Here is a 19,367-nt window from a genome sequence, read left to right as displayed (position 1 = left end):
TGGGAATATTTAAGGAGACAAAGAGTAATGACTATTGCCTGCAGCCCTACTGCCTTTGGAAAGAGTAAGCTTGTTATTACAGAGAAAATTAGAACCAAATAAATTTTCAGGGCACTGAGAAGGTAAAGGCTCACTTTTGGGTATCCTGCAGAATTTGTGTGTTGCTTCACCTGGTCTGAGGTTCTTGGCTCAAAAAGCACATAGACCATCTGGTGAGATGCAACTATGCTGACTAATGGTGAGAATAGGCATAATAGCAAAGGAGCACAATGACAAAAGAAGCCTCAGGGATTGGTGATTTGCCTAATAACAAACTTTACTTTCCCAATGCCTCCAGAAGAGCATGCTTCTACCATGAACTTGTTCTTCCCATTTCACTGCCCTATACTGTACACCAGCCCTGCAGAGGAAGTGTACCTCCTTAGTGTCAGCACCAAAAAGCAAATTTCCAGGGGTTCCATGACACAGAGAACTTTGTTTTTTCTTTTCCCTCAATTATCATTTCTAATTTGTTAACAAGTCTTGTCACTCCCATCTCTAGGATATCTCCCACATCCATCCTCTCCTATTTCTAACTGCTACCATTCTAGTTAGTACATGCCTGCCTGACCACAACTTAGACTATTAGAAAATCTTCCAGATCTCACCTTCATCTTTTCTCTCCTATAATCCTTCATATTTCTTCCAGATTGATTTTCTGCATACATAAACCTAGTTGTGTTACTTTCTTGTTCAAAATTGGAGTAGCCAGGTGGGACACTGAATAAAGCACTGGACCTGGATTCAGGAAGACCTGAGTTCAAATGTAGCCTCAGATATATACTAGCTGTGTAAGCCTAGGTAAGACATTTAGGTCTGCTTCCCTCAATTTCCTTATCTGTACAGTTCTAGCACTTACCTCCCAGGAATGCTATGAAGTTCAAAAATGAAATAATTGTAAAACTTAGCACAGCAGAGTGCCTGGTATATAAGTGTTATATTAATGCTATCTATTATTATTATTAATGTTCAGAAATTTTCAAATGCTTACTATTATCTTTCAAAGTTCTATACAATCTGATTTCATTTTACTTTTCCAGCCTATAATATACTATTTTCCTCTATATATTCTACACCTCAGCCGAAGTGAATTATTTATTCCACTCAGCCCTCTTGATGTGGGAAAGATTCCTTTCTTTGTGACTCCCAACCCCACCTAGTTAATGTAATTACCCTTTAATTCACAAATCCTGGTCCCTTTGTATTCCAATACAAGATATGGGCTTGTCCCAGCCCCACCCTGATTGGAGCCAACTTTGGGGCTAGACTCAAAAGCACCTGGAGCTAAATCTCCCATTATAAAAAGGACATGCTGGGACCCCCTTTTTTGCAGAGGTCCCAAACATGCTAGCCATGTGAGGATCCTCTGTCCACTGGACCCTCTGTCTGGTGCCCTCCTTATCTCTACCTTCACCTTACTTCCAAATCCAGTAATAAACCTCTTTTATCAATTTAGCTCTCAGGCCAATAAATACCTTTATTGGGGACTCGCGCTACTAGACCTCATTTATCCCCGTATCCTTGCGCCGAATCCAAGGGGGTTGCAGGGGAGCTCTGTTTGACTCCCTGTACCCCAAACCTGCCACCAGACTTCAACTAAACCCTAATTTCATTTAGGTACCCCAAATTTAGACCTCAACACTCTCTACTGAATCTCCAAACATGCCTTTTTCCCTAGTCTTTATGTCTACTATTCTCTTTACCTGGGATGTGCCTTTTCCTGATTCATTTTCTGAATTCCTGCCTATCCTTAAACGTTTAACAACCATGAATATCTCTTTGATTCCCTCAGTGGGTAATGAACATCCTCAGACCTCTCAAAGCACATTCTATATGAGACTCTCTAATGGTTTGTATATGTGTTAACCTGTTATCAAACAACCTCATGAGAAAGATAATGCCTTAATTAAACTTTGTATCTATTTCAGAACTTAGCAGAGTGTTTTTCATACTGTAGGTCTTAAATATTTACTGAACTGAACGTCAGATTAAAACAAGAAAAGATATATAAAATTTTTGAGCTCTAGAGCATATCAACAAGCTCATCAAATAATTTGGAGAATAAGGCTAAGGAGGTGAAAAGATATTGTCCGCTGGACCCAACCATTCAAGAATTGTATCCTTGAGAATGACTAAGTGGAAGGCTATGATAATGATAATGATGATGATAACAATTGTGACAATCATGATACCTTGCATTTACATCATGTTTCACTTCAAATGATCCTTGCAACAATCCTGTGAGGAAGGACCTAAGACAAGTATTAGCATCCCCAATTTTCAGATAAAAAAAACTGAAGCTCAGGGTTAAATTACTTAGTCAAAGTCATAGAATTTAGGAAACCTGTGACAGTTTATACCCTGAGGCTTTATAAAATGCAGGGATAGGGAACTGCCTAAATTCAATTCCAGTGGACTTTTCCCCCCACTGTGTGCCAACAATATATATACCATACTAATTTCATGACTTTTTTTTTCTGCTCCTTCTTCCCCTTCAATGCATTCTCTCCAACTCATCAAATCTCATTTAGGTATAGCTCAGGGTGTAACTTCCACAAAAATTTTTAAGAACTCATTAATTACTCCTTTCTCTAAATTCCCAAAACACTTATTATCAATACTATTCATTCTGCTCCTTTGTTCAGTCATTAGGAAATTGTTCATTTACTATTTCAAGTCAAGTTAAAAGTATTTATAAAGCACTTGTTATATGCCAGGCTCCATGCTAAGACATGGTGATACAATGAAAGACAAAAACAGTCCCTGAACTCAAGGCGCTCACAAACTAATGGGGGGAGAAAACTTGCAGAGAGCTGTGCACAAGCAAGCTATATACAAGAGAAATTGTATTTAGTCTCTGAGAGAATGAAAGCTCTAACAATAAGGAGCACTAGGAAAAGTTTCTTGCATAAAGTGAAAGGCTTGCACTTAGCTAAGTCTTGAAACAAGACTTACCGTATATACTCGAGTATAAGCCAAGTTTTTCTGCCCAATTTTTGGGCAGAAAATCCCCTCCTCGGTTTATATTCGAGTCACTAGATAAAACATGTGTAAATATCCCTTTGAATGCCCCCTGCTGTGTAGTATACAGCGCGAGTGCCGACTGTGATACTACAGGGCCGGCCGTTGCTACAGTGATGCGGCTGTTCCTGTAGTATCACAGTGGGTAACCGGACTGTATACTAATGCTGGCAACCACTCTACATATGTATACCGGCACCCACTCTCCTCCTCTGCGGGCATCGGTGCGCTACCTAAACCTACTGATATAATAAATTTTCCCAGATTTGTGGGTTAAAATTAGGGGCCTCGGCTTATATTCGGGTCGGCTTATACTAGAGTATATACGGGTAGCTAAGACTTGAAGCAAACTAGGGAATCCATGAAATGAAAGTGAAGAGGAAGAATGTTTCAGGCAGGGGGAAAATAAGTAACACAGACAGTTCCTCATTTAACTTCTTTGCTTAGAATTCTAAACTCTTTTGCCCACCTTTTAAGTCCTAATTTGCTTTACTCTCTCTAACCAAACTAACTAGCCTATACTACCCTGAAGGTGCATTCTCTCTATGCTAGTCCAGAAAGTTTCTTTTATGTTCCTCAGTGGTGTCTTCCATGTACCTTCTAGCTCTAGGAGGAGAAGAGCAAGGAGCAGGGGAGATCACTGAGAGAACTCACAGTTTGTGACAGGAAAACAGTTAAGAAGAGAAAATTCAGATTGTACAAAAAGGCTAAAAAAATCAGAGAATTCAATAAAGGATGTATCTTCAAATTAGGCACTGATTTTAAGAATCATTAAGACTGAAAAAAAGACTGTAAGTGTTAATCTTCCAGAGAAGATGTTACACAGTAGTGGGAATAGGTGTTAGAATTTCAGTAAGGGAGATGGAAGCAGCAGATGTAAACAATACAGTTGAGAAAAAGGAGTAAATCTGAAGTAAAAAAGAGAGTAAAAAGGAAAAATCTGGAGGGAGTTAAGGGGCAAGAGAGTTTTTTTGTTTTCCTTTCTTTTAAGATAAAGGTCAGATATATTCAAATTTGAAGACAGAAGGGAAAGAGCCAATGAAAAGGAAGAGAACAATGACACTAAAGGAAAAAAAGAATATTCATGAGATCATTGTTTCAGATGAGATAGAAAAGGATGGGATTCAGAGAGGAGAGTTGTTTGGATAGCAACTCTTTTCTATTGGCTTCAGAGTTTTGTGGGTAGAGAGAGGGCACTCTGAAGAGGGTTTCCTAGTACACATTTCCCGAGTGACCTTCTGAGATAATCTTTACTCACTCACCTATATAGGTGCACTTTGAATTTTCTCTTTCTAGGATCCATGGCTCTTCCCCTTGCTCCAACTGGGAGATCATATCAGGTTTGGAAAAAGGATAACCTGAAAAGGAAAATAAATGGAAAACAGCTATTTGTGGAGGGATAAAATCATTTCAGAATTCAATTCTGATCCTTTCCCCTTCAGAAAAGACAAGTAACTATACTTGAAAGCCCCGGAGTCATATAAAAAACTCTTCAACAGTACTCATCATTCTGCTGCTGAAAAGAGAGAGGAAAAGATGATCTTTACTCATGAATATAATTTGGCTCATAAATCTCTCTCCTTGTTAAAAGAATGGGAGAGGAAAGGATGATCTTTACTCAGGAATAGAATTTGACTCATAAATCTCTCTCCTTGTTAAAAGAATGGGAGACTCCCACATTTATAGATGTTTGAAGTGGGACTTTGAGGAAAATCTTCACCTAGGGAAGTAGGTAAAAAATGTACATATACAGGATATATGTTTAAGTACAGCACAATGAAATAGTCACATATGGTTCCATAAAACAAAGCCCTTTCAAATTAATTAAGAATCTTTAGTTCCCACACCAAATAAACCCAAACAAACACATAACTTAGTTTATCAATCCAGAAGCTCCACAGTTTTTAACAATGGAGAAATCAAAGAAACTCATATAGGAAGATCATGGGGAGAAACTGCTCTTACCTAGAAAAATCAGGTTCCTGTAGTTCTCCAACATCACCTCCCTATACAGATTTCTCTGAGCAGGATCCAGTTGTCCCCACTCCTCCTGGGTGAAATCCACTGCCACATCTTTGAATGTCAAGGATTCCTGAAATATTAAAGTTAATTTTATTGTATAATAGTATATAAAATATATTTACTATTTCTGTCTGTCTACATTTATTTATGAATTATTTTTTAAAAGTATTGTACAATGTTGGAAAAAATAGTTTACTCCTTTGGATGGTTAATAATTGTCATAAGTTATATCTAATCTTGTTAATATTCTGTTATGAGCTTTTAACTTGTTCTTTTTTATTTTTTTATTACATTTATCTACACTGGAAAGAGGCACACTGAAGTTCATTATAATTAGTCTTACAACCTGGGTCTTTGTATAATTTCAATTAGTTTTTCCTTTAAGAACTTAGGTTCTATGCCATTCAGAACATATATAATTCATAATGATATCATTTCATTACTTCTGTAATCTTTAAACATATGATAGTTTCCTTGCTTATCTCTCTCACTCTCTTCCATTTTTATTTTTGTCTGAAATCAAGATTGATAAGATAAAATGTTTATCTTTTCTAGTGACAATTAAAAATCAGAATAAAATCAAAATAAATAAAGATACTCCAGATCAAATCTAGTCAAGTAAAAGAAAAGTCACAGTATGGTTATTTTGCTCTGAACTGGAGAATTAGGAAGTGGAGTCAAGATGAAGGAGTGGTATGGGGCAGAGTGATGAGCTCTACTCCACAAAGTTTTCCAAACACCAGCCCAAATGCTGATGGGGAAAACTAGGAAAAATCATAACAAATCATTTGAACAACCCAGCTTTGTATAGGGAGAGCTGTTTGGATAGCAGGACCCTTGAGACTGGTTTGATCAGGAGCATGCTGTACACCAAGCACTCCAGTATCCTGAGAGAGTCTGTCAATCAGGGCAAGAGGAAGTTTCAGATTTATAAGAGAGCACTCAGTGGGGGACAGATACAAACTAGCAATTTTGTCTTCTATTACCTAGTTCTGGGTCACAGATTCAAGGCAGACTGAGAAGGGAACTTGTATGTGAGGGCAGTATTTCTCAGTAAGGAGTCCCAGGAAGTGTATCAAGAAAGGAGGAAACCAACAACAGCAGCAGAGCTGTAGTAGCTCAGACCCTAAGATCAAAGCACTTTCATCATGTAGTTTACAAAATGAAACTTATAATTCTGCCACTTTAAATCAAGACAGCTTTACACATGGTTAAAAGGAGGAACTCCAGAAGCAATCTACTTTTATACAAACCCAAGCCCAGGTCAGAAACTTGCTCAGACCAGAGAAGCACTAATTAGACTTTTCCTTGGGTCAGACCACTGTGGGATCACTGAAAGCTTGCATATCATCAACCTGCCCCTGAGATTCTTGAAAATTTCAACACTTAATAACCCAAGAATGTTGCAACAGGATAAGCCCAGACCTTTTTTCCAGAAGTGCCAGAGAGCCCAGTAGTGCAACTTCCAAAGAGGATATAGCAATAACCCTAAGGCTACCTGGCCTTGGGAGTGCTGTAGTTTCACATAACTGTTCTGTTGGTCAGTGATAATGTTTGAGCATGCTATACAGTAAATTTCTGAGATAATCTAAGCTACAGAATTCAATAATGGGGTGCGACACCACTTCTAAGCCATAGAATTCAATATTCCCCAACTCCACCTCTAAGACCTCAGTTCTACCTCTAAACCATAAATTAGCACTTCAGTGATATGAAGTACCTGGTCTTTCTATCTTATTCCTATAAATTTATCTTCTTGCACCTAGTTCTTTTGGAACTTATCCCACTTCAATTGGAGTTACAATTATAACTTCGTCCCTTGACTTGGAGATGGGTCCAAGTCTACAAATTCTTTTGAGACACCTCATGACACTGGCCTGGAACTCCAACCTTTTTAGGATCTCCTTTGAACTCCAACATTTGGGGGCCCATATGGAGACAGTCTGGTCTCCCCTGGCTTTATTTCCTCTTTATCAAGGTGAGCCCCACTTTCTTCTCTACATCTATTCTCTAGCTGAGGTACTTCCAACCTCTAAGAAGGCTTGTCTGGGTTGGTAGGAGCTCCACGCTCAGCAAACTTTCTTTGACTGGAGATCCTGATCTTGGGAGTTCTTGTAATTCTTAGTATACTTCTAACCAGGGAATCTCTGCCACTTTTTCACCTTCCCTGGGATGCAGGAGGAGGTAAGGAGCTATTTTAGGGCTTTTGGCAAAGATGGGACAGTCCTCTTCCATGTCAATTTTTCTGTGTTTTCACCTTTGTGCAGAATGTCTATGTCATATATGTGTCAAGTTTGTTCTATGGGCTAGATTTTGTAACCTGCATAGATTTAAAATACAGCCAACAAGAAAAATCTTCTGTGCTGTACTTAGAATACTGGGAAAGATTTCTTAACATTCTTTATTCTTCCTTAAAAAGAAAAAAGCCTAACTTTTTTTTACTGTGGACCCCAGCTCTGATCACACTGGGGACTACAGAAAAAAAGATAATTAAAATTATAGAACTCTTAAAATAATAGTAGATTCTCAAGGTTTTAAAAGGAGTTTGGCAATTAATCATTTTAAGATTGCAAGGAAAAAAAACGCTGACACACTGGGGATAATTGCAGGAACTTACCCCATTCTGAAAGAATAAAATAGAAAAAAAAATTGGTAAATGCAACTTTCTGGTAATCCTTCCTTGAGCCCTATCTTGTTCAGAGTCCCCTTCTTCTCCACTGGGAAAGGAAATTAGATGCTGAAAAGGGAAAGCCCCCCAGAAGGTATTAAGGGATCCTCTCCACAACCTTACTCCACAATAGCCCCTCTCATCTCAGATCAGATTTTAAAAAGAGAATGCTGAAGAACTGTAGAGAAACTCAAATTCTGCCCCACCATTCTGCCCCACCAGTAGAAATGAGGAAAGCAGCAACAGCAGTAGGGACTCCACACACCTTGCCCAAGTACCTCCCCAAACCAGGGAGGATAGGGGTAAAGTGGGGGGTCAGCGTTCCCTGAGCCCTAGCACCTGAAACTCCCATCAAAAGGAGATCCTGGCACTGGTCATCCCAGCCTTCAGGAAGATCTGTCCAGCAACTATTTGGGAAGAATCCGGGTGCCCCTGGCAGCACCAAACATGGCATTGTGAGGTGGGAAAGTCATTCAGCCTCCTAATTTAGAAAGCCCGCCATTCTCTGTTTTAGTTGCAGAAATGTATTAGTTATTAATTTGTGGCAAATTATTTTATCTCTGCCCAATTTTTTGATTTGCATAGAGAAATAATAATGGTTGTTGTTGTGAAGAAAAACTGACAACAAACAGCCTGCTTTTGCATTATGGGAGTCAGAGTTCTGGGGTCCCTGTCAGTAAAAACGAGCATTTAATCCTTTCCTGGTTCACAAAAAAGAACTAGCTTGTGTGAATTGGAAAATAACCAAATGGTAATTCAGTTTGACTGAAACATTTAATTAGAATTTAGGAAATCACATGAACTAAAATTAAATCAATTTTAAAATAACTTTTTAAAGTAGTATATATGTTAAAAATCATAAACTTGACTGTAAATTATATGAGGCTCCTGTTCATTTTTGTAATAGGTTCTGTTCTATCTCAATTTTAAGAATTTTCTTGTTTTCTCCCTAAAACAAAAGGAAAACTTATTTAAGGAAACAAGAAGGGAAACTGGAACTTGAGAACTTCCAAAGCTACAATAGCTTGGGGACAGAATAAACTGAACTAAAAGAAGGTGAAAAGTTTATTTATTTTATCAGGCTTGTTAGTCCTGTTTAATAAAATGTAATTTAGGAATTAGGTATTTCCACCTTTGCTAGAAAATTAAGAGGAAATTACAGCTAAAAGTATTTGGCTATTACTTATGAAAATTCTAAGATTGTTAACTAAGTTATTTGGAGTTAATGTCATCATGTTAAACCAAAATTGGTAATTTCTATATGGAACAAGAGGGATGAGGTGAAAGAAAGCCTTATCAATTCACCTTCAGTGTGAGAGTATGCAGTACCCTTTCCCCCCCTTCACAGAGTTGAGGAAGCCTAGGGAAGCCAATAGTTGGGGTAGGCAATAGAAGCTTAGCCCCTTTTCTGGGGTCTTTGTCAACTCCTTTTAATTTATAAGCTTGCCAGTTTTCTTTAAACCATCTAGGCAAATAAGCTTATTTGGGATGAATAGTTCCCAAACAAGGAATGTATTTATTAAGAATCTATGATATCGATTATTGCAACTTCATGAGAGTAAAAATAACATATCTAGCCTTAAGCAATGATTAGTAAAATTTTCTATTAGAGATAAAATCTCTTGGGACTGTAACTCACATTCTTTTGAGTTCTGAATTTGGGTGTGATCATTAAGTCAATAATCTACAATTTGAGAACTGGTTATGAGGTAGAATTAGTAATTGCATGTATGTGTTCTCAGGTTGAAGCCTGAAGGACCTGTTTTGATGCTATTATAATCATGTCCCTGCTTTTTCCTCTTATAGCATATTTCTATAATCAGAGCAAGTGGTCAGTAGAAGACACGAACACAATACAAGTCTTGTTTTCAATCTGAAAATATATAGTCATGATTTCCTAAATAATTGGCATTAAATGAGTATTTGGCCTAGTCATTTGCCTGTTACTAATTATAAACCTGTATGAAATTAGGTCCCTAAATAGACACTGTCTATGAGGCTTAACTGTTACTCCAATGATTATTAAAACAAAATCTGAAACTTCAGTATGGTTTAGAGAAAAGAATCTTAGTGCAATCAGGTTTCTTAGAGGAATGCAACTTAATAGGATATTTTATGTTACATCAATGAAAAAGTTGATTTCATTCAAGTTTGTTACTACTGTGAAAATGATATCTGTTTGTGCTAAGTGTCCTGTGGTAGAAACATGTCTTTTAATAAATGACCCTCCCAAGTCTTTTAGCCTAGGAGTAGAAAGCCTCTACTTGCAAGGACATTGTTATTCATGTTTCTCTGTCGCCTGTTATTCAACCTTTTCATGAGCTTTGTCTCTTTTAGTCTCCAGGTCTTGAATTTCCAACTACTTGTTACCATCTGTTACCTCGTTCTGAGCTTCAGCACCCCCTGGATGCCACTGCCATCATCTTCAAAACACATGTCTTCTCTCTTTAGTCTGGATTCAGCCACACAGGGCCTTTAATAGCCTAAAGCAGCTCCAGAAGATGAGATTTTTATCTCTTTGCCCCAAATGATTTTGGGTCCCCGTTGCTTAAGCGGGGAAGGATGTAGTGTAGTTCCCAGGGAGGATGTACCAATAACCCAAAGGCTACCTGGCCTTGGGAGTGCAGTAGTTCCACAAACAAGACGGGCTATCAAAGAACAATCTGGTGGTCGGTAATAACAAAGTTTCTGAGGCAATCTAAGCCACAGAATTCAACAAAGAGGTGCAGCTCTACTTCTAAGCCACAGAATTCAACACTCCTCAACTCTACCACTAAGATACTCTTCAATTCTACCTCTAAGCCATATAATTAGCATATTAATGGCATAAAGCACCTGATCTATCTTTTTCCTATAAATTTATGTTTTTGTTCCTGGTTCTTTGCTAAATTCTTTTGAAACTTAGCCTCCTTCAACTAGCATTACAAGTAGAATAAACTTTGTCCCCTGACTTGGAGATGGATCCAAGACTACAAATTCTTTTGAAATACCTCCTGACACTGGCCTGGAACCCAATATTTTTGGGGTCTCCTTTGAACCTCAACACTAATATCAAGTCTGAAAATCAGTAAGTAGGTTGAAAAACTGAGGAAACAAACAAAAAAACTCCACTGGTGACAAGGAAACACTGGACACAAATACAATAAAAAAATGATGCCAAAAACATCTACAAATAAAGCCTCAATTCCCCCCCCTTCCCCCCCCCCCCCCCCGCTTCCACACCCCCCCACAGTTTCAGCACACATACAACTAGAATTCCCGGAAAAAATGGAGCAGGAGTTAAAAGATGTTTTTTAATAAATAGAATAAAAGGGTTTAAGAAAAAAATTGGAAAAGAAATGAGAGGTATGGAAGATTAGAATGGAAGTAGAATAGAATACCTTGTTATGAAAGATATAAGAGGTACAACTGATGAAGGTGAAACCTGAAACTGTCCCCCTGATTCTGGGGGAAGAAGCCATGGGAGTGAGCTCTGAAACTGGCCTGACAGAGACCCACCCTTCAGGGCAGTTAAATGGTCCCATTCAGCTGGAGATCTGGACCTGATATTTCTATTCAATAGATTAGCCTAGGACCACTCCCAGTAGCTGAGAACTTAAGTGGTCTCATCAAGTGGAAATCTAGGCCTGGGGACAGTGACAACATTGAAGGAGTTTCATTCAATGGAAGCCCTATCCCCAGCCTTCCCATAAAATGACCATTTTGAACTCCAAATCTCTGCAGAAGTCCGAAGTAGGATTATGCTTTGCCAAGGGATCTCTCATTTTTGGCACAACTACCTACCAGGAGTCTTGCTGGCTGTGATGATTCCCTCTTCTCAGTGATAATCTCTATTTTTCTTACAGGGCCTTGCCATTTTGCTAGGCCTTTGCCTAACTAAACTGGCTTCTCAGTGCCAACAATAAACTTCCCTTTTGCCAATCAGACTTTTTGGGTTTGTGAATTCTTTCACGTTTGACCTGCATCGACCAGAGGGGATTCCCACAACTCTTTGCACTGCCACTAACTGCATCACAATGACCCAAACAATTCCCTGAAAATTAGGATGAACTAAATCAAATGAGTTTATTAGTCAACAAGCAATATTTTATTTAGCATTTTATCTTTCCCCAATTATGTGTAAAAACAATTTCACATTCAATTTTTAAATTTTTAGTTCCAAATTTTCTCTCTCTTCTTTTTACCACTCAAGTAAGAGCTGCCTGAGAAGGCAAGAAATTTGATACAGGTTATTATACATGGACAACAAGCAATAGTAAAACAAAATCCAAAAAGTGAAAAAAAAAAATAGAAGAAACTAAAAGTTATTGCAGAGCAAAAACAACTGACCTGGAAAACAGATCTAGGAGAAAAAATTTAAGAAACACCAGACTACCTGAACATCATGACCAAAAAAGAGTCTAGACATCCTATTTTAAGAAACTGTGAAAGAAGAAATAGAAGGAATTGATCAGTGACCCCATACAAGAAACTTCAAAATGAAAACTTCCAGAACTGATCACAGCCCAAATCCAAAGCTTCTAAGTAAAAGAAAAATACTGACAGCAGCCAGAAAGTCAACAGTACCAAGTAGTCACAATCAGGATCAGGATTACACATAATTTAGCAACCACCATTTATAAAGGAAGAGAGAACTTAGAATATGATATTCCAGAAGATATAAAATGTGGGATCACAATCAAGAAAATTATACAGCAAAATTAAAAATAATGCTACAGAGGAAAAAGTGGATTTTTAATGAAATAAGGGATTTCCAATAGAAAAAAAAGAGAAATATAAAAAGGCAAATCTGAATAAACAGTGATAAAGGGCTAAGAAAGATAAATTATTTATATTTAAATATGGGGAGATGATATGTGTCTCTTTTTAATCTTACCATCATCAGGGTCCATTGAGAGAATAAAACCAGACCAAGTCTGGGAGTGATTCGGTTTTGAAGAGCTTAAGAAAAAAAAGAAAGACAGAAGAAGACTACATTAGGGATGAGGAGTAGGATGGGAGGGAAAAGAAAGTTATCTCAGTAATCAAGATATACAAGTTGATATCCATACAAATAAGGAGGAGGTGGAGAGGATGAGCTGACACTCCCAACGCAACTGGTTGTGTGGGTCAGAAACCATTTAATAAAAAAGCTGGAGAGATCTCTAGAAGCAAAGCAAAGTTTATATGTTCTCTCGGGAATCAGGCATCCCACACATCATGCAGACAGTAGAAGGGAGGAAGTACATAGGGGGCAGGGTGAATGCTTTTAATACCTAATGCAAATTCCCCCTCCCACCACTGACCCTCATCCTTATTGGCTGAGGATCTTACATTCTAAATGCGGGAAGTACCCAAGAAATTTAACTTGACCAATAATACATAGTTGCCCATATTTGGTTGAAATAAGGAGGATAACAAGAAGGGGACTTAAGTATGCCTTAGGGGGATAACAGGGAGGGGGCTTTAAGTATGCCCTTAAAAGGATGGCAGGGAGGAGACTTTCAGTATGCCCTTAGGAGAATAGCAGGGAGGAGACACTTTAAGTATGCCCTTGACTTAATGCTTAAAGTCCTTCAGGTCTACTCAAACTTTGAAATAGATGAAGCCTTACTCGATTTTCACAACTGTCTTGAAAGATCTCAACTTATCTAGTTCATGGTCAAAAAATAAAAGAATATACATAAAAACTGAGTATAGAAATAACTTTCACTCAAAAAGGAAATGGGAGGAAAAGGGGATAAGGGAAAAGGGGGAATTAGAGGAAGGATAAAGAGAAGGATTAATTTGAAGCAAAACAAACTCGATATAAAATATTTCTAACCTTTTTTTTTGAGGTGGCAAATCGGAGAGGGTATCCATAAATTGCAGAATGGATGAATAAGTTATGACATGAGTAGGGTGGAATATTTTTATGTTTAACTCTTAATGATCATACCAGAATTCCAGAGGATTAATAATGAAATATGTTACCCATCTCCTGGTAAAGAGAAGGGCTCAGAATGCAGAGTGAGATAAATATTTTAAAAATATGACCAAGGAAGACATTTGTTTTGGGTGGCTATACATATTTGTATTGGGTTTGCTTTTTTTGTGCTTTTATTTGGGGGTAAGGGAGGGTGATATTGAGGAGGATATTGGCTCATTAAAACAAAACAAAAATTCTTTTAATCTAGGCTTGGGATTTTTCAAGGCATGATTAATATTAGGATAGGGCTCAAGGGATTCCAGAGTAGAAGTTAGCATAGAACTGGTAAAGATGAGCTGATCAATCAAAATGTCTACATAGGGAAGGAAGCAAAGAATAGCCAGTGAAAGAATATATAAAATAACATGTCTATTATTAAAGGGATGGTTTCATAGCATTTTAAAATAGAAGCAGTGAGACATCATTTCTTTGAAAAAATAGATCAGGACAAACTAACTTTTCTATCTTTTTTTAAAAAGATTATTAAACCGGTAGATCACAGAAATGCCACAATCAGATTTTAGCCATGTATTTGACAAAATTTAAGACAAGATGGATAAATATGGGCTATACAATACTATAGTTAGATGAATTCAGAACAAGATGAATTACCACAGTGTAGTTGTCATTAATGGCTCCCTATCAATTTAAGTGAAGATTTATAGTAAATTTTCCCAGAAATCCATTCCTAGTCCTACTGCTATTTAACATTTTGCTTTTAACAATGTGTCCATATTGATAAGGTGGAGTATCCAGAAAAGAATGTTCATGAGGAGGAGAGTGGACATCATGCCACATGAGGACTAGTATAACCTGAATGAGAGAAGACTTCAAATATGTATGAAGAGCTGTTATGGAGAAAGCAGATTTGACTTGTCATATCTGTCTCCAAAAAGAGAATTAGAAAGCGAGACAGACCTTGGATGAAGAACTTCCTAACAACAAAAAGTATCCAAAAGTGAATGCAAAGCTTTGAGAATTAATGGATTCCCCTTCATTGGAGATCTTTAAGTAGAAGACTGATGACCATTCATTGGAGATCTATTCAAGCACAAGTTGGATTAAATTGTTTCTAAGGTCTTTGAACTTTGTAATTTTGCTTTTTATATATTATATTTATACATTATACATTATATATGTATATATATAACAATAATTATAGTTAAAAAACAAAATTAGTTACCATTATTAGTAGTTATTATAACAATGCAATAAAACATAGGGAATATACTGAGAATTTAAAAATGCTTTCTTTTCCCTATTTTCTCTGTTAGAAAATGATATCTGTTTTTGAATCTCACACATTAAGCCCAGCAACATTTCTCATTACCTTATTCAGGGGCATCCTCTCCAGATGGGAATTTTACTCTGGAATTTAAATCTGCATCCCTAGGAGAAAGCTGAGATCAATCATTCAGACTTGGAGCTTGAACATTCTATTGAGGAACCCTGTGGATCAAAGATACCAATTAGAGGCAACAGGAGGAACTCAATAACTTCAACTTCATCCCTACCACTCATATCTAATCACCTAGCAAATTTTGTCAATTTTATCATCACATTTTGTTTTTTCTATAGTCTATCCTGCTATATGTATTTTTCTACTATATCTATTCCTGCTTCCCTCACCCTCATAGGACCTTACCACTATCCACTATGCCTGATTTACTGAAAAAGCCTCCTAACAAATTTTGCCACTTTTACACTCTCCCTATCCAATGCATTCTTTATACTACTTATTGCCAGATTATCCATATTATTTCTCTGCTCTATACTATATAAAGTCTAAAATCCAAACTACTAATATCTTAGCATTCAAGGCCCTTTAAAATCTAGTACCACTTTACTTTCCAAATTAGCACATGATAGGAATAGTCTCCAACCACACAAAGGAGACAGGCTTCTCTTTAGGACCATTAGGTCACTGCCTTTCTTAAACCAAGAATTCTATAGAGAATGAAAGTTGGATAATTTGCTCAATAAATACCTGAAAGGCAACATGATGTACTGGCAAGAACACCAAATCTGGAGACAGGAGACATAGATTCAAATCCTAACTCTGACACTTATTAGATGTGTAGCATCTTCTTGGAGCCTCATTTTTCTTAATCTGAAAATTAAGAAAATAATATTTATATTATCTAGCATATGGTTTATTTGAGGGAAATGGTTTATAAACTTTACAATGGCACAGATATATTAGATGTCATTATTATTACTTCTGTCAAATATAGGTTCCTAGGGCCAAATGGACTGCATTTGAAGTCATATCCAAGCATAGTACTTTGTTTCAATTTATGCACTACCATACTATTTTAATTATGTGTTGTATTCCCCTACTAGATTGTTTGTTCTATGAAGGCAAGGATGACTTTCCTCATTCATAAAGGTATCTTGTACAATTTCCAGCACAGGACTCTGAATATTGTACTGAATTCTCGTCTCCTCCTACCCTTCAGATCCTCACCTTCATCCCTGGCTAGGAAGATAAGTATCTTATTTAAACGATAAAGAGAGAAAGAAAATATATGTGTATGTGTATATTAGTCACTAACAAATTGTGTATATTATAGAGGTTTTAGGTATGTGAAATTTTTCTTAATTGTAATTAATAAAGTCACTATCTGGGAAGTAATTCTCCTTTAGTTGAGAAAAACTACAAACATTTTAAATTCCTAAGTCAATAGGAACACTATCTATGGGAATTTGTTTGCTAAAAGTGAAGTCTTTAGCAAAATTTCCTAATGACTGTTGATATATCAAGAGAAATGAATTACAAAAAACTGTAGGATTATGTAAGTCTTTATGCTAGAAGCACATAATTTATACAAGGATAGTCACAGAGAAGCCATTTTTATAATGATAAAAAAAATGGAAAAAACTAGCAACACAATGGGAATAACCAGACTAACTGCATTTTGCTTCATGATTATGAAAAATGACAAACATATACATTATCTTGTCAACAACTTACAGTCTTAGGAAAAGTGCCTATCACTCTGAAATGTTAAAATATTTTTCCCAGGCTGACCATGACATTATGTGTCCGAAGCAGGACTTAAACCCAAGTCTTCCTAACTCCAAGATTGTCTCTCAATAAACTACTCCATGCTACATTAATAACAATGTGTAATAATAATAATCATTATAGTATACTGTTTGTAGGGATTGAACGAGATAAGGTGAGATCTTTCAAGACAGTTGTGAAAATCGAGTAAGGCTTCATCTATTTCAAAATTTGAGTAGGCCTGAAGGACTTTAAGCATTAAGTCAAGGGCATACTTAAAGTGTCTCCTCCCTGTTATCCCCCTAAGGGCATACTTAAGCCCCCTTCTTGTTATCCTCTCTATTTCGACCAAATATGGGGGGAAAACTGTGTAATTATTGGTCAAGTTTAATTTCTTGGTAGTTCGTGTGTTTAGAATGTAAGATCCTCAGCCAATAAGGATGAGGGTCAGTGGTGGGAGGGGGAATTTGCATTAGGGATTAAAAGCCTTGACCCTGCCCCCTACCGTGCTTCCTCCCTTCTATTGTCTGCTTGATGTGTAGGATCCCTGATTCTTGGGAGAACGTATAATAAACTTTTGCTTTGCTTCTAGAGATCTCTCCAGTCTTTTTTTATTAATGGTTTCTGACCCACACAGGATCAGTTTGAACAAATGTATATTTGAGATCATACAGAAATGTGATTAACTAAGAGTGGTTTTTTTCCTTACAAAGTTGCTTAAGTTAATAATTTTTTAAATGATAAAGCTGCATTATATATTTTGAACCTTAAAATCATCAAGAAAATAAAAACAGAAAAAGTGAGATCTCCAGGAGACCAGTAATAGCAGCAGATTAGTTGTTGACTAAACCAAAATCCACTCATCCCAAGCTTCATAAATCATCAAGCTTTGAGTTTCAAATCATTTTCAAGCTCAGGAATCTCTAGTTACCCCTTTTGTCTCAAGGATAAAATATGAAGCTCTCTGTTGGGCATTTAATATCATTTACAATCTGACCACCATCTATCTTTCCAGGTTTACTACATATTGCTCATATTTACAAACTCTACATCCCAACCAATCTATTCTACTTACACATAACCATAAATATAATTTCAATTTCTACATCCCTATCTTTGCAAAGGCTTTCTCCTAAGCAAAAAAAAAAAAAATTCACATTTGTCTTTGTACCCCAATACCTAGTACAATGCCTAGCACATTGTAGGTGCTTAACAAATGTGTGTTGGCTAATAGAATAATACTCCCTCATTTAAGACTCTCCCTAATTTCCTTCAAGGATCAAATGTCAAGAATTTTTCTGTTCTTCTTCCCAGTTTTTAGTGTCCTGCCCCTTCCATCATTCTTCATTTATTCATCTTTGTACATAAAGATATATTTAAATCAGATCAGGTGAGGCAGCTAGATGGGAAAGTGGATAGAGCACCAGCCCTGAAGTCAGGAGGACCAGAGTTCAAATTTGACCTCAGACACTTAACACTTTCTGGCTTTGTGACCCTGGGCAAGTCATTTAACCCCAATTGTTTCAGCAAAAAAAAAAAATAAATAAAAAATTAAAAATCCAGATCAGGGAGGTTTTTTGTTTTGTTTTGTTTTTTTATCTTAGGATTCTTCATTGCCACAGCATAGTATCTGGGAACATGATAGGAGTTTAATAAATTTTTGTTTAATGAATGAATCTTAATTCTGTCACTAATTTGCTGTATGACTTAGCTTAAGTCATTTTCTGTTTTAATTTATTCTTCTATCAATCGATCAATAAACATGTGCCAGGCACTACGCTAAGCGCTAGGTATACCAAAAAAAAATTGCGAAACACAATCCCCTGCCCTCAAGGAGCTTATACTTCAAGATAACAAAGGAGACAACAAAATTGCAGACCAATTACACTTGATGGCTTCCAGTTTTGAATGCTGTAAAATGGCTGGAACAAAACACAGGACTTTTAAAAAAGCCTCAAAGATCCCTTTTAATTCTGCCCTTCTAAACCCATCTCTTCTCCCAGCCCCTCCACAAGGAAGGTTTTCCTCAACCTTCTCAAGAAAGAATGCAGTGACAGGTAGGCGGAGTCAAATTCTGAGAAAAAAGAAGAGGCGGAGAGTGGGCGGGGCCGAACACATGCGCAGAAGGGAAAGCTTGTCAGGCGCCCCCCGAGGTCCGTTTAATGCACGGCTTTGCTCGTACTTCTGGGCTCCGGCCCCTCCCCCAGCGCGGAGAGCTGCTCTGATCTTACTGAGGCAGCGGGGAAGCTGGTCAGATGCCTGAGCCACTAACTACCTGGTGTTTGGGGTCCCCGGGGACGAACTTACCACAGACAAAGGAGGCGCCTCCGAACAGACGTCCCTACAAACCGCATCGGGCTGCGCGCGCATTCCCACTCAGACAGGAATTGCGCCTGCGCAGACACAATGCAAAACTTGAGTTACCTGCACGAATCCCCTTGGGGATCGGCCAAATCATTCACCAGTCATCAAAATACTGAGCTGGAAAGAATTTTCTTCTTCTTCTTCTTCTTCTTTTAACTATTAGAATGTTACGAGTTGGAAAGAGCTCTAGAATGATAGACTGCTAAAGCTGTAAGAGCTTTAAAACAAAGCATTCAGCAGAAGGCTGGAAGACACTTCAATAAAAACGTTTATTAAGCTCCTATTAACTAGAACATAGA

The 19,367-nt window shown here is 37.3% G+C and overlaps 1 protein-coding gene across 3 annotated transcripts in view; it reads right to left on the bottom strand.

Moving 5' to 3' along the window:
- LOC127550597 (zinc finger protein 501-like) overlaps nt 1-19,098 on the bottom strand; it is a 42,759-nt gene extending 23,661 nt beyond the window's left edge. Inside the window, exons 1-6 of one of the 3 annotated variants that reach the window (XM_051979677.1) lie at nt 19,012-19,098; nt 15,685-15,807; nt 15,028-15,146; nt 12,627-12,691; nt 5,026-5,152; nt 4,323-4,418 (exon numbers count right to left, since the gene is read on the bottom strand). In XM_051979677.1, coding sequence (XP_051835637.1) covers nt 4,323-4,418; nt 5,026-5,152; nt 12,627-12,632 — 229 coding nt within the window. In that variant the 5' untranslated portion in view covers nt 12,633-12,691; nt 15,028-15,146; nt 15,685-15,807; nt 19,012-19,098. Of the gene's footprint in view, nt 1-4,322; nt 4,419-5,025; nt 5,153-12,626; nt 12,692-15,027; nt 15,147-15,684; nt 15,808-19,011 lie in introns of those variants that run through there. The other 2 variants (XM_051979676.1, XM_051979678.1) reach the window with 2 other exon arrangements.
- Nucleotides 19,099-19,367: the final 269 nt, after the last annotated feature.

Source organism: Antechinus flavipes, chromosome 2 (genome assembly GCF_016432865.1).
Source record: "Antechinus flavipes isolate AdamAnt ecotype Samford, QLD, Australia chromosome 2, AdamAnt_v2, whole genome shotgun sequence".
NCBI lineage: Eukaryota > Metazoa > Chordata > Mammalia > Dasyuromorphia > Dasyuridae > Antechinus > Antechinus flavipes.
The sequence above is the reverse complement of the archived record's forward strand: the minus strand, read 5'-3'. Positions and strand labels throughout refer to the sequence as shown.